The 15,628-nt window shown below is 41.4% G+C and overlaps 1 protein-coding gene across 1 annotated transcript in view; it reads right to left on the reverse strand.

Moving 5' to 3' along the window:
- Positions 1-15,628, reverse strand: part of MMS19 (MMS19 homolog, cytosolic iron-sulfur assembly component) — a 493,377-nt gene that overhangs the window by 251,906 nt on the left and 225,843 nt on the right. The window contains exon 15 of the mRNA XM_069239619.1: positions 2,189-2,314. Coding sequence (XP_069095720.1) covers positions 2,189-2,314 — 126 coding nt within the window. The remainder of the gene's footprint in view (positions 1-2,188; positions 2,315-15,628) is intronic.

Below are 15,628 nucleotides of genomic sequence, written 5' to 3' on the forward strand. Positions count from 1 at the left end.
AAAAAAAAAACAGGAAAACCAAAATAAATGAAATTGGATAATCGACACAAAGGTTAGGTAAAAGGAAAATGTACTTAAATTGCACATGAGCAAATATGTCTGAAGTTAATAAGGGTAATTAGAAAACCTTCCACAAAAGTACAATCCCTGCCAGGAAGTCCATAGTAAGAGATTTATTTCATCCCCCGACTCAAAAAAGTCAAAAAGGCTATGGATTGAATGACAAACGAACGGCTATAGATGTGTAGTCAAATGTATATTAAATCACTACTCAGTCTAATCCCGTGGCTCAAATATGTCAAACATGCAGCCTAGAGAAACCTAAATGACTGCCACAACTCTGGCAGGAAGCCACCAACAAGGCAAAGGAGCTTCATGAGGACAATTCTTCAGCTTGCTGTGAAAGTTTTAGGGTTGCAGAGTTTGAAATAGATAAAAAGATGCCCAATACTGAACTTAGCTGTGTTTCTTCGATTTCGGTTCAATCAATTCTACCCCTTTTGGTGCAGATTATCTGTGTTCAAAATGTCCACTCATTCTAGGACGGTCTTCATCCAAAACACTCAAGCACTCCAAAAACCGGCTTCTCAGCAAATACATGCCCTATTAACTCAGGTGGTACACTGGCTATAAACCTGGAACAATACTTGTCAACTAAAGACTTCAAGGTGAACCTTTGGTCTGTTACCTGGGTATTCTTCTACCACAGGAGTGATAGGAGTTTAATCAGCTTCCCCCTTCCACTATGAAGCCCTCAGAATCATAGCTGAGCAGAACTATAGAAGGAAAAATCCTACAACATCGCTAGTAGATTTCTTTCCTTTTCCAACAGCATTTCCCACACCTAGTACTTACATTTCAACTACAAAGTAAGTTCCCAGAGGATTTGTGATAACTGCTTTGAGGATAGCCTACTGTCACAGAGGAGTCCGAGGAAAAATAAAGATAGAGGGCTTCCTAATGGGAAAAGAGTTTCTATCCAGTAAAAACCCTCTTCTAAACTTCACCTACCAAAACGCTAATCAGACCATAAACATGACATAGTAACTCCTTAACTTTCAGTGAAACCAATTGCAAGGTCACGAAGACAGCCACGCTTCTTTTCTCCCTGGGTCTAATAATTTATCTGAGGAAGCAAAACAATATGAAATCTCATGTCTCATCATCCCTGCAAGAAAAGAGCTAATCAAAATACAAATGTTTGAGTGTTTAAGGATAAGATCCTAATCCACTCATAAAATCAAATCAGTTGCAACAACTAACTGAATTCACTAATTAATCAATTATTTAGGAATGGGTATGTGGCTTAAAGTGGCTGCCAATCTCTATGATACAATTAAAGCATGGAGACAAATGTCAGGATTTTGCGTAGAATATATTATATTTAGCAGTCACCTACTTATAACTGGGTATGCCATTTGTAATCGTACAATTAAATACAATAATCTAATTGACTGCAATAAATAAGTCTTAAAACAAGCATAATGACCTCAGGCAAATCAGGCCACTTCCACAAACGTGCAGCTACAATGAAGATATAGTGTAATGGTAATTGTAAACAGAGCATACACTGTCTGGTTAGCAGTTCTGAGCCCACAGCAGAGATGTTGACTTAGGAGGCTAGAATGAAAAAGAATGTACATTATACCTAGGCAGGTGACATTTTCTACAACCCTCTCTTTTAATAGGACTGGATATACGGATATTGCTCTCAAATGGGAATCCTCCACCACCCCCTCACTTTGGCATAACAGTGGATATAGGGGGACTAGTACACCAAGATGGAACAACCGATATACCACGTCAGGGGCTGTCCACAAAAAGATAATGAGATTTGGGCCGAGTGGTAGTCTTATTATGATGGGAGGCAATGGAATGGTGTGTAAACACTTCCTATCTGTTACATTTGAAACCGACTGTACTAAATGCTATAAAGAAAACAATAAATACAGGTTTATCAAAATACTTAAAGCTCAACACAATCTCCTGTATAGTAACAATAATTCATGGTGCAGTCTAATTCTTTGTAATCTGGTATTGCTGTTGTAAGATTCATATGTTATACTGCACAATACAAATCAAGTAAATACATAAACTGAGTGTAAGGAGATACTCTGTACCAGACCTCATAATTTATGAGACAATTGCACAAGTGGAAGCAGGATGGCAAAATAACTAGAAAAGATACCTTTCAGTGTGCCCAGAACAGTCAGAGCTTTGATTCCCACTAGCTGTAGCTGGACACTTGTGTCAGTCATCGCAGAAAACACCACATTGCAGAGAGCATCTTTGGAACTAGTTAGTGCACACTCATCTGAAAAAGAGTGATAAAGACAGTTGCATTATAAATGATGAACAATTTAGAGGATAATTTGACAAGCAGACATAACTAATAATCACAACATTTATAGTTTAAGGCACAGATGATTCATTCTGGATTTCACATTAAGAACAAATTGTACATACTTGAAATGCCCAATCACCAGGCAACATTATCTGAGCTGTAACCAAAATATCTGAATAGTTCCCAACTGAAAGAAATAATTCTTATTTAAAGCAAATGAGTCCTAGTGATTCCCTGCTTTCCTATGACCACATTGTAACATGATATCTGCCTGCTGTGAAAAAATAAATAGTAAAAAACTCAGTGGTCAGACCACAGTTCAGTGCTGCCATTGTGGAAACGGATGGCAGATACACTGCAAACCATAAGCACAATGAACGAAAGAGACATTCAAGGTAACAATAACTGTTTAATATCTTTGTGATAGTCGCCCAAACCCTTTATGGTGTTCACCAGTTTGGCCACTCCAAAGAACGGAGTATGCAGAGGTGATGACATTTCATGCCTCAAACAATAGGGATTCTGCAGGACAACCATCACCACTCTAGAAACTAGGGGTCAATTCATTTCAGTTTTTTTTTTTTTTGTAATGCCATAACAATCATGTCAATTCAATTTTAAAAATATGCAAGAACAAAGAATGGCAAAACTTTTTTAACAAATGATGTTTTCAATTGATTTTACCTATATGTGCTTAGTTACAGAGGAACTCTGGTGATGTCACAAAATCTTGCAGCAGCTTTTATTTCAGTGCTAAATGCTGCAAATTGTTAGTTGGCAGGTTGCTCATTACAGTCTGCCACTACAAATACAATAGCTGATTAAATATTACTCTCTGATAATTACCAGGCTTGCTCATAAATAACATTCCAAAAGCTATCCAACACGGGACACTCCAAATAATACCAGCTATTGGTCATGCTGTTGACCGTAAACAAAAATGCATGTTTTTCTTGCTACCTTACCAACAACTTATATTTTTTTCTATGTACCCGACACAAGGAAAGAGAAAGTTAAGCAATTTTTTCTGCAGTTTACCCATCTGCTAGTTCCACTGGAAATGTTTAATATAATGTTGAGCTATGCTTTGTACAGAGTCCTTGGGTTGTTCCTCCTTAAGAATCAAACTCATAAGGCTCCCCATTGACCTTAGTTCGATCCGTTCTTGTTGTGGGCACTAGTCCCAACCATACAAGTGGCACAGTATTTTTATAAGAACAAGTGGGGTAACCCTGGGTGGTAGGACTTTTTTGGATTCCTTAAGTTTACGTCACAAGACTGAAAAGAAAATGTGATATTTTGAGGGTTGCAGGGCATTGTGGATAAGACAACTGCATGGGATCCAAGCAAGGCATATCACTCTGGAATTCACTGGTTGTCTAGGTTTCAAAAATGTAGTTGGTTCACAGGTTTGCATGGGTGGCACCACAGTACCGCCCCAAACACCGAGCTACCCTGGTCGAGAGATAAGCAATGTAGAGGTTTAGGGTCTCTTTGTTTTGTGGTCCGCCCACACAAGTGAGGTCAGGGGGGTGGGAGGGACAAGTGGGTTTAAAATATGTGGCCCCCACAGATTCCAGAACTTTGTCACAGAAACGTGAGATAAATGTGTTTGTTTTATATCGAAGTTTGACATTTGCAAGGGATTCTGGGTAATAAAAAAAAAAACATGGAGAGCGCCAGGCAAGTCACCCCACCCCACCCAGTATTCCCTATGTGTCCAGTTTTCAAAAATGTGCAAGTTTGCTAGGCCAAAATCCACAACTACCAAGTTTGCAAAAAAGGGTCAATTTTGAGTAGAAAAATGTGATGTATACATGTTGCGTTGGGACTGTTTCCTGTTGCGGGCACTAGGCCTACTAACACAAGTGAGGTACCGTTTTTATCGGCAGACATGTTGGAGCAGAGATTAGTAGAATATATGTTATTACCAATTGGATTTTGCTGCATTTGTGCCTATCAAATGTAAGCCAGTGTGTAAGAAAGAAGACATTGTGAAAAAATACCCTCTAAATCATATGCTAGTATGGGTACCCATAAATCAGGAGATGTACAAATAATTACTGCTCCTAAACTCCATATGTTATGCCAATTTCAGAAAAAGATAGGTTTCCTTGACACCTATTTTTCACTCTACATATTTGACCATATGAATTGGTCCATGCTCGGCACACAATGAAAAACAATTGTATAGTTCAGCTCAATTGTTGGCTCTGTGTTCCTTGAGTTCTTGGAAAACCTACAAACCCTATAAATCCCTGAGACCAGAAAGGTCTAGCGGATGTAATGGTATATTGCTGTTGTAAATTTGCCATTGTGATAAGAAGTTAGAGAAGAGAACGTTGGCATAAATGGCTCTTTTTTCCTATTCATTGTCAATATTTCTCTATTTTAACAGTTTCTTTGGGAAAACCTTAAGGGACCTACAAATATGACCCCTTGCTGAATTCAAAGTACTGTTCCGAAATCTATTGCTTTCCTGGATCACCCATGGGTTTCACAGAGGTTTCCACCAGAAACTGGAAGTAGGATGAGAGCACAAAAAAATATGAAAAATGGGCGAACTCTTTGAAAAATGCCAAAACCGTGAAACAAATGTGTTTTTTTTCATTCAGCTCTGCAAATTCTCGAAAGCTGGGGATATGGTGACTTTAGTAAAGGAAACCGTTTGTTGATGTCAATTTCACTGAAAAAAATAGACACTCATTAAGAACACGTGTTTCCTATTGTCCCCCAAAAACTCAAAATGTAGTTTTATTTTGCCTATTTTCTTGGTCCCCTACAGAGGAATCCAAACACCCAGGGTCAGTTTATAATCCCCAGGTTTTTTGAAAACAAGAAAAAGGACACAAATTTGGCACGGATACCTTATGTGGAAAAAACGAAAACGGTTATGCAGCCCTAAGCACAAACTATCACAAACAGCCAAAAAAGGGTAAGCACAGGAGTGAGGTTGCAGGGTAGAATGGTGGGGGGGGGGGGGATGGGGGAGGTCATCATTTATCAAATCCTTAAGGGAGATATTTTGACAAACACTTTCTGAAAATATACATAGCACAGTACAGTACATTGGATACTATTGTGAATTACAACAGGACACAACACTGCCAAAACTGAATTGCATGTAACTAAGTAGCAAGATAGCTCCATCAGACTAAGATATGTGTGGAGCCTGTAGGCTCAGTCTTCTCATTTCTATAAAACCTCCCAGAACTTTGCTGTAATTCAACATACCTACTAAGATTCCAAAATACATGTTTTTATGACAGAAGAAAAATAAAAGCTTACTGATATTGTCAAAATTGAAGTTTGGGCTAGCATAAAAGGAAATGAGCGTCTACTTAGTGTTGCTACAAACAGTATTCCCTTTATTAGCCTATGGTTTGGTTTCTCTTACACGCAGTTGTATCTGAGAGGAACAACCTTTTTCTAATACCTCAAAATATCTGTACATTCTGCAAAAGTGAGCAATGGGATGCACAATTTGTGCTTGAGGGAAGTGTCTTGGCTGTTAGTAAGGTCACTGGATGGCTTAATGGCAGATTGGATAAATCATATCACTTTGGTGGCCTGCCTTCATGTGTGAAGAACACATTACTTTCAGTAATGCTCTTTCTTGTAGAGACTAACCGCAGATTCCTCACCTTCTGAATATTCCCCAAGCACCAGACTGGACCCAGAAAATTTTCAGCAGTGGCTCTGCATAGACGTTGTCCAGTGCTAGACATGAAACACGTGGGCCTATATAGGTGCCACCAATACACACTGACATCAGTTGCTTTCTGACTCGCCCCTGCCTGAAGACACAGGGTCAATAAATCAATTGGGACCAGTGTGCAGATCTCTTTATATGAATGAACCCAGTTCACAGAACAGGGAGGAAGGAGGATTGGTAATGAATCTACGGTTAGATAGAGCTCCTTACCAGACGGAGTGTTATCGAAGGACGCTAGTTCTTCCGATTCAGATTTCTAACCACAGATTCCTCACAATCTGAATAGATACCAGAGCAGTAGCTTTTAGGAGGCTGGTCTGTAAACTGTAAAAGAATCGAGCGGGCAAAGCGCCCTTGCCGGCAGAACTGTCCCTCCATTCAATAGTGCCTTGTGAACGTATGAAGTGACAGCCATGGAGCAGCCTGATAATTGTCCAGAACAGGCATCCGACACACCAACACAGTAATAGTAGCCTTGCTGTGGTAAAATGAGCCCGCAAACATTCAAGGAACTGCTTTTAGGTGAGTGTGTAGCAGAAGTTAATGAAGAGTATGACCCAGCACGAGGTCCTTTTCTGCACAGCCTTTCCATTCTTTGCTTCACAGAATCTGGTAAAGAGTTGATCGCCCACCTGGTGCCCTTTGGTATGCTCAATAAAGAAGTTAAGATCCCTTACCGGATTCAGCTGAGGAACTCCCTACTTCTCCTTAGATGGGTGAGGCGGAGTAAAAACTGCCACAAAAATAATGCTCCGACCAACATAAAAGGGAGTAACAATCTTCGAAAGGAAATACCTTACTTGCTGTGCCCAATGCGTGGCCACCAGGATATCTTGGGTCCTGGTTGGGCCTGATCCTCTTTAAGTCTTGGGACAGGAGAGGTTTTGTCAGGAAGGCGTACAGGAGTCTCACTTTCCACTCTATGCAGAACGCATCTCTTAGCAAGAGATGCCCTGGAAACTCCAATGAGCAAAAGTGGTGACACTGTGCATTCTCTGTAGTGGTGGAATGATCGCCCCATTCGCAAAGAAGACCCTGTACCAAGTCTGTATGTAACTGCCCCTTGTGATCTGCAAGGCTTCAATGCCTTAGTTTGTCTGCTTGGTGTTCAGGGAACCCGCCAGATGGTGTGTCACCAGAAAAATTCCTTGGCAGTCTAGCCATGTCCAGAGACGCAAAGATTCCTGGCACAGGGTCCCCAACCCCACCCCACCTGCCTTGTTGCAGTGCCACATGGTGGTCGTGCTGTCCATGAGCACCTGTACCAGTTTCCCTTTGACAGAGGGCAGAAACGCTTTCAATGCCAAGCAGACAGCTCTCGGCTCCAGAAGGCTGATATGGTGCTGGTCTCTGTCGGAGACTAGATGCCTCTGATCTCCACTTCTTCCAGATGGCCTCCCCAACCCAGAAGCAATGCATAGGTTACCACTGTGAGCTCAGGGCGGGGTAAGGAGAGAAGTCTGCTGCTTGACCCAACTGCAGTCCTGCAGCAACCACTGCAGACCTTTTGCAGTCTCCTCCAAACTCTGGCCCAGATTGGTGCTGTGCCCACTCAGACTTCAGATCCCACTGCAGAGCCAGCATATGTCGTCTGGCATGCTTGACCAGCAGGATGCAGGAAGCCATCAGTCCCAGCAGCCTCAAAGTCCTCCTTACAGAGATCCAGAATACAGGCTGAAACATATAGATCACAGCCCAAATGTCCTGGACTCTCTTCTCTGGGGTATAAGAACAAAACTACACACATCCAGAACGGCTCTGATGAATGGGAGCATCTGCAGTGGAGTTAGTTGTGACTTAGGCCTGTTGATAGTGAACCTCAAACACGTTAGGAGGTACAAAGTAGTCTGGAGGTAGTTGATAACTGCCAGGGGTGAGCCCGCCTTCATCATCTAGTCATCAAGGTAGGGGAAGACTGGAATCCCCGACCTCCAAGGGTGTGCCGAAACCACTGTCAGCACTTTCATGAACAACCAAAGTGTGCTGGTAAGGCCAAAGGGGAGCACAGCAAACAGAAAATGCTTGTGGCCTGCCGTGAACCACAGTTAATGCCTGAGGGCTTTCAAGAAAGGAATGTAAAATTTAGAGGGCAGTCAAGGCCTGGGCCTTGAACTCGTCTTTCCACAGAAAAGCATTGAGAGGACAAAGATTTAATATGGGTTGCAGGTCCCTATCCTTTTTCGGCAGTAGGAAGCAAAATGAAAAATAACCCTGGCCACCTTCTGGCGCTGCTACCATCTCTTTGGCACTTTTGGCCAAAAGAGCCTACACTTCCCGCTGCAAGAGAGAGAGATGGTCAGCCATTAGTGGTTATGAGGAGGGAGAGAAAAGTGACGTGGTTTCGAGAAATGGTATGAGGTAACTCCACAGAACGATTTGGAGGACCGACCTGACAAAACTTATGACCTGTCATTCTGGCAAACAATTTTGACTCCTGTCTGCTGTCCTGGCTTTGTGCCATCACAGGCACGATAAAGAGGCTTGGGAGCTGGGGTAGCTTGAGTGGGGGTGTATAAGGTCAAGCTGCGAGCTGTCCCTAATGCCCACTCTTGTAGGTACCATGGCCTTGAAAAGGCTAAGGGGCCTGCTGTACGGGCGGAGTCTTTTGGTGATACTGAAGCACCTAAAAAAAAAGCTGAAAAGATTAAACTGGTGATGCAGCTCGTAGGTAGAGAGCAGAGCCGCCCAGAGAGCACGCAGTTGTCCTGTTGTCTATGAAGTGCTCTAGGGCTGAGTCTTGTTTGTCCACAAAAACACAGAAACCATTGAGTAGCATGTCCATGAGGCTAGGCTGGACATCTCACAAAAACACTAGAGGACTGCATCTAAGATTCCCTGCAAAGGGCTACACAAGTGCAGATAGCTTTTCAGTGGTATCAAGCCCACCATGGGTAATACCTAGGCTACTGACTCCTACAATTCCTGAGACTAGCAGCTTAAGAGGCAGCTGCCATTCACAGAGTGAAGGGCTAAACTTGCTGATGAGAAAGTTGCTGTGCCGAAAGTTTCTAACCTCATTGATTTCATGTCAAAGTGAGTGGTGGGGAACGAGTTCAGATTTACCATGCTGGCCTAAGCATGCCCCTCAAGGTTTTTATGGCTAAGGTGCTGAGTAAGAATGTCTGGGTCACCCAGCGCAGGGTAATGGCACCTGGCGATCTGTCAATTAATAGGTGAGCCTGAGCAAAGGTAGGCCCAAGTTCCCAAAACTACATCGATAAAAGCTTAATTGTAAATGTGTTCAGTAGTATACCAGAATGTTCAAAGTTCATAGATATTCTGAGTTGGGTACACAGGACTCCTACCGGAGTCCCATGGGCCTGCAACTTCAAATAAAAGAGCAATCTGATTGGCAGAGGGGGTTTGTTTTCCCCGTCTTTCTCCTTACTCCCACTAGTCTTGCGGAGCTCAAACTCTGCTTGGCTGTTGTAACATGAAGAAAAACGGCCACCGTTACGAGACACTGGGACCCGTTCCCCATGTTGTGAATTCTTTAAAAAAAGAAAAAGAAAGTATAAGGGTGCAGGGGTACATTGACCCCCCAGACGTTGAATAGGTCTGCTAGAGGTGAAATCTAAAAAAAGAAGAAAAAAAAATTAAGTTGCGAGAGTCCAGAGGGATTTACAAACAATTTAATTTAAAAAAATTACAAAAACAAGCGGGGTGAGCGTCCCTTGCGGCAGGCCAGACCCTACGGCCAATGTAATGCCGCACATGGTGAAGGGTTAGGCACCCACTGAGGTTGGATGCAAGGCCAAACGCCGTGCTTAGTGGTGGATCGGCTGCTCTCAGGATGGGAATGATAATAACATATAACTTTAAGTAAAAATAAAAACCCTCGAAATTTACTGAGCATAACCAAAGTTTAAAGTGATGTTCTAGTTAGTTGAAAATGTAAATTAAAATGTAACATTTTAAATTTAAAAATTCTGAAATTATCCAACTATAGTCAAATGAAGTAACTAATTTGTGCACTTACCATGCACAGTTTATGACCTCACATATTACATCACTAATGGCATGTTCTATGATACCATTTATATCACTGTTGACATCTGAAATGACGTGTGTGTGTGTGTGTGTGTGTGTGTGTGTGTGTGTGTGTGTGTGAGATATGTAGAAAATGTCACTTACCTAGTGTACATCTGTTCGTGGCATGAAGTGCTGCAGATTCACATGCTAGGCATAGGTTCCATCGTGGTGTTAAAATTCTTGCCTTAACAGGTTCTTTAAATATGTCATCTCCATGTCTGAGCATGCCAGGCAACACTGGCAAGCACTGGTATTCGGAGTGGGTGGAGGACAATGTATTGAAAAGAAAATCCTCTTCCAAAGGCTCACTATGCATCTGTACCCCATGGTATGCAGCTGCTCTTGCAATGACCTGCGTGTATGCTGTGCTGTCCTCTGGTGGCGAAGGTTTGGAAGAATAGGGGGTCTCGGTCATTTAGTGGTATGGGACCAGGATCATACAAATCCCAGGGTCAACTATATCACCATGGGAATATGTATGGGAGTGTGTTGGTGAAGGCAATGGTAGTGGGGTAGCAGGTGGTCGTCAGAAAGAAAGTTGTGGTGAATGTGGTAGAGAAATTAGTAAAGGTAATGGTTTCTCTTTCCTTCCATAGATTTTTGCTGGTGGTGGAGCAGAATCAAGATTTTCTTGAAACGCCAACTTTCTTTTGGTTTGTGGAAGAGGTGAAGCAATGATCCTCCCAGTCTCTTTTAGGATATGTACCCTTGTTTGTTTGGCGTCCATGACTTCAAGTATAGGCTGAATATCGGATTCTTCAGAAATATACTCTGATGTTTTACGCAATTTAGAGGATTGATCATCGAATGTCTTTGAGCTGTGCTTTAATCGGCTCGAAAGTCCTTAATCCTCTGTATAATATTCTTTCGGCTCCGAAGTGGATAACTTTTTTGGTTCAGAAGAAACAACCTGTGGTTTCGGCTCCGAAGCTGGACGTTGAGCTTTCGACTCCAAAGAGTGTGGACGGCGGCTTGACTCTAATGTGGAGCTGTTAATGGATTTGCTCGACTCCGGCATCGAAACGGGTGTGGAACCATGGCTCTCTGGCAGTGGTGGCTCTGAAGCTTCTGAGGAAAGCGTTTAGAATTAAATTGAGCAGACTTTTTAATTGCAATGAATGTGGAAGATTAGACAGTTAGATAAAGGAACATGGGTGACCAGTTTTTATGGACGAACATTATTAGTATTCTATTGTTGTTTTTCCCCTTCCTTTCTGTACACAGATGGAGGAGTTATGGAAGTTATGTGAAAGATCCCCCTAGAAATTCTCTACCTTAAAGACTATCTTGGTGGGTGAAGCAGTAAGTTTCTGTGCCTATTGTTAGAAGATTGTGTTTTTACACCTTTTTATTAATCTAGGGTGTCTGTTTTGAAAATAGGGGTAGGTAACTCTTTATATTTGGTTGTGTATTCACACAAGGAGCCATTTGTGAACGGAAGTTGGAATTAGAAAATTTAACCCTTTTCGTTTTGTGTCTGAGGAAACTCATCAACATCGCCGGCTGGTATTTATTATCATTTTTTCTGTGAATGCTGCTATTGGGGAATTCACACATATGGTGAGATTTTTGTGCATGTTTTTATTTTTTTTCAGTTCACTTTCATTGGATTCAGGTGTTTAATTATTTTATTGTTTTGTTATTTCATCACTTTTCATTCTTTCTTTATATTTTCTACTTTTGATTTTCTAGATCTTATTCTGGTTGTGGTATTATCTTGGTGCTAATCTCTGGTGGTTAGTTGGATCTCAAGGAATTGGATCAAATGCATCACTTTGTTGTATTTTGTGTTTATCAGGATACATACTAACGGGAAGGACGAAAACGTATAAGATCTGCGATATTATATATTAAATATTTAAAAGGAACTGCCCTGATGAAGGCGGCCTTATAAATTGGATGGTTACCGCCGAAACGCGCGTAGTCTTGGTTCCTACTGTTGTCTGGATGGACTATGAACTTATGGTGTTAAAATATAAATCTTTTTCTTTCTTGATTTAGTAAGACAGAGACATAATCAGGATTTGAATAATAGTATTATATTATTGTGAATATTATGAAAGCTCCAGAAAGAGAAAGTGTACATATTTAGTTTGTATCTTACTGTATCTTTGTAAATTTGAATTATATTTTTGTTCAGTGTTATGTTTTTATTATCCTCACTGTCTCGTCTATCAATCTGTTTATATGCGTAGGTATATTTAGAGAAATAAGTGTTTGTCTTCCCATGTTAACATGTATATATTTGTATAATTTAGATAATTGTGTTTGCTTTTGTTGTACATACATATGTAATAAATATCATTTTTTAAATTTTTGTTATTGTTTAGTTGCTCTGTATATTATTTTGGATAACAGTGACTATTAGTTGTAGCTCATTTGCTCTTTCTTGTACTCAAGTGGTGCACCCAAGGCCTTAACTAGTCTCTTGGAAGTGGGCGTAGGGGCAGTTGTACTCACATGCTGATCCGCAGTGATCAGTTGGCTATCTTTGTTCAAGTCGGCTTTAGAGTTGGTGTCCTGGATGGAAACTGCCGTCTGTGCCTGTTCTTCTACAGTGTCGATGCACTCTGTATTTTTCAATGCCATCTCAAGTCTTCCCGCTCTCCGGTCACGCAGTGTCTTTTTCGACCGGAACGACCAACAAGCTTCACAGTCCTCTTCTCGATGCTCAGGAGAGAGACAGAGATTACATACCACGTGGTGATCTGTATACAGGAATGTTGCGTGGCATCGAGGACAGAATCGGAATTGAGTCTGAACCATCCGATGTGGTAGGCCTGAACAGGCCCGAGTTGGGCGTGCATGCCCCAAAAGGGCGTTTTCTGTTTTTTGACGGCACTATTGGTTCGATAATAGATAGAAACGCGATCAAAACAATACCGACGGTAAAATTGAGTTATTATAAAGTTTCCAAATCGAAAGTCTCAGAGCAAGAGGAAACATGTCCGAACCCGACAGCGGAAAGAAAACAATCTAACAAAGGAGTCAATGCCCATGCGCACTATCACCGAAGGGAGGAGTTATTTGATCCTGTGACTCGAAAAAAGACTTCTTAGAAGAAAAACAACTTTTAACACTCCGAACCCAACACTAGATGGCGGAACCTATGCAGCTACACATGCCACCAAACATATATATATATACATATACATATATATGGAAAATGTCACTTACCCAGTGTACATCTGTTCGTGGCATTAGTCGCTGCAGATTCACATGCTGTGCACATCCCGCCATCTGGTGTTGGGCTCGGAGTGTTACAAGTTGTTTTTGTTCGAAGAAGTCTTTTCGAGTCACGAGACCGAGGGACTCCTCCCATTTCGGCTCCATTGCGCATGGGCGTCGACTCCATCTTAGATTGTTTTCCCCCGCAGAGGGTGAGGTAGGAGTTGTGTATGCTAGTAATAGTGCCCATGCAATGGAGTAATGTACATAATGTAGTTTAAAGTAATATATTTACAAATATACAGATGTTCAAGATCAACTTCTAAACGGCTACAGGCTCCCGGGGAGGCGGGTGGGCGCATGTGAATCTGCAGCGACTAATGCCACGAACAGATGTACACTGGGTAAGTGACATTTTCCGTTCGATGGCATGTGTAGCTGCAGATACACATGCTGTGCATAGACTAGTAAGCAGTTATCTCCCCAAAAGCGGTGGTTCAGCCTGTAGGAGTTGAAGTTGTTTGAAACAATGTTCGTAGTACTGCTTGGCCTACTGTGGCTTGTTGTGCCGTTAGCACATCTACACAGTAGTGTTTGGTAAATGTATGAGGCGTAGACCATGTAGCTGCCTTACATATTTCGGTCATTGGAATATTTCCTAGAAAGGCCATGCTAGCACCTTTCTTTCTAGTTGAGTGTGCCTTTGGTGTAATAGGCAGTTCTCTTTTTGATTAAAGATAACAGGTTTGAATGCACTTAACTATCCATCTAGCAATGCCTTGTTTAGAAATTGGATTTCCTGTATGAGGTTTTTGGAAAGCAATAAATAATTGTTTTGTTTTCCGAATTAGTTTTGTTCTGTCAATGTAGTACATTAACGCTCTTCTGATGTCTAATGTATGTAGTGCTCTTTCAGCTACAGAGTCTGGCTGTGGGAAGAACACTGGTAATTCTACTGTTTGATTTAAGTGGAACGGTGATATGACTTTTGGTAAAAATTTAGGATTTGTCCGTAGAACTACTTTATGCTTGTGTATTTGAATAAATGGTTCTTGTATGGTAAATGCTTGAATCTCACTTACTCTTCTTAAAGATGTGATGGCAATTAAAAATGCAACTATTATATAAAAATGCAAGTATTGCATTTCACAAGAGTGCATGGGCTCAAAAGGTGGACCCATGAGTCGTGTTAAGACAATGTTGAGGTTCCATGAAGGAACTGGTGGTGTTCTTGGTGGTATAATTCTCTTTAGACCTTCCATAAATGCTTTTATGACTGGTATCCTAAATAGAGAAGTTGAGTGCGTAATTTGCAGGTAAGCTGAAATTGCTGTAAGATGTATTTTAATGGAAGAAAAAGCTAGCTTTGACTTTTGCAAATGTAGTAAGTATCCTACGATGTCTTTGGCAGATGCGTGTAAGGGTTGAATTTGATTATTATGGCAGTAATAAACAAATCTTTTCCACTTATTTGCATAGCAATGTCTAGTGGTAGGTTTCCTAGCTTGTTTTATGACCTCCATACATTCATGTGTAAGGTCTAAGTGTCCGAACTCTAGGACTTCAGGAGCCAGATTGCTAGATTCAGCGATGCTGGATTTGGGTGTCTGATCTGTTGTTTGTGTTGCGTTAACAGATCTGGTATGTTTGGTAGTTTGACATGAGGCACTACTGAAAGGTCTAGTAGTTTGTGTACCAAGGTTGTCTTGCCCATGTTGGCGCTATTAGTATGAGTTTGAGTTTGTTTTGACTCAACTTGTTTACTAGATATAGAAGGAGTGGGAGAGGGGGAAAAGCGTAAGCAAATATCCCTGACCAACTCATCCATAACGAAATTGCCCTGAGACTGATCTTGTGGGTACCTGGGTGCAAAGTTTTGGCATTTTGTGTTTTCCTTTGTTGCAAATAGATCTATTTGTGGTGTTCCCCAACTCTGGAAGTAAGTATTCAGTATTTGGGGGTGAATCTCCCATTCGTGGATCTGTTGGTGATCCCGAGAGAGAATGTCTGCTAACTGATTCTGAATTCCTGGAATAAATTGTGCTATTAGGCGAATGTGGTTGTGAATCGCCCAATGCCATATTCTTTGTGCCAGGAGACACAACTGTGTTGAGTGTGTCCCTCCCTGTTTGTTTAGGTAATACATTGTTGTCATGTTGTCTGTTTTGACAAGAATGTGTTTGTGGCTTATTATGGGTTGAAATGCTTTCAGCGCTAGAAAAACTGCCAATAGTTCTAAGTGATTTATGTGAAACTGTTTTTGGTGAGTGTCCCATTGTCCTTGGATGCTGTATTGATTGAGGTGTGCTCCCCACCCTATCATTGAGGCATCTGTCGTTATTACATATTGTGGCACTGGGTCTTGGAAA

Source organism: Pleurodeles waltl, chromosome 6, assembly GCF_031143425.1.
Source record: "Pleurodeles waltl isolate 20211129_DDA chromosome 6, aPleWal1.hap1.20221129, whole genome shotgun sequence".
Taxonomy (NCBI): Eukaryota; Metazoa; Chordata; class Amphibia; order Caudata; family Salamandridae; genus Pleurodeles; species Pleurodeles waltl.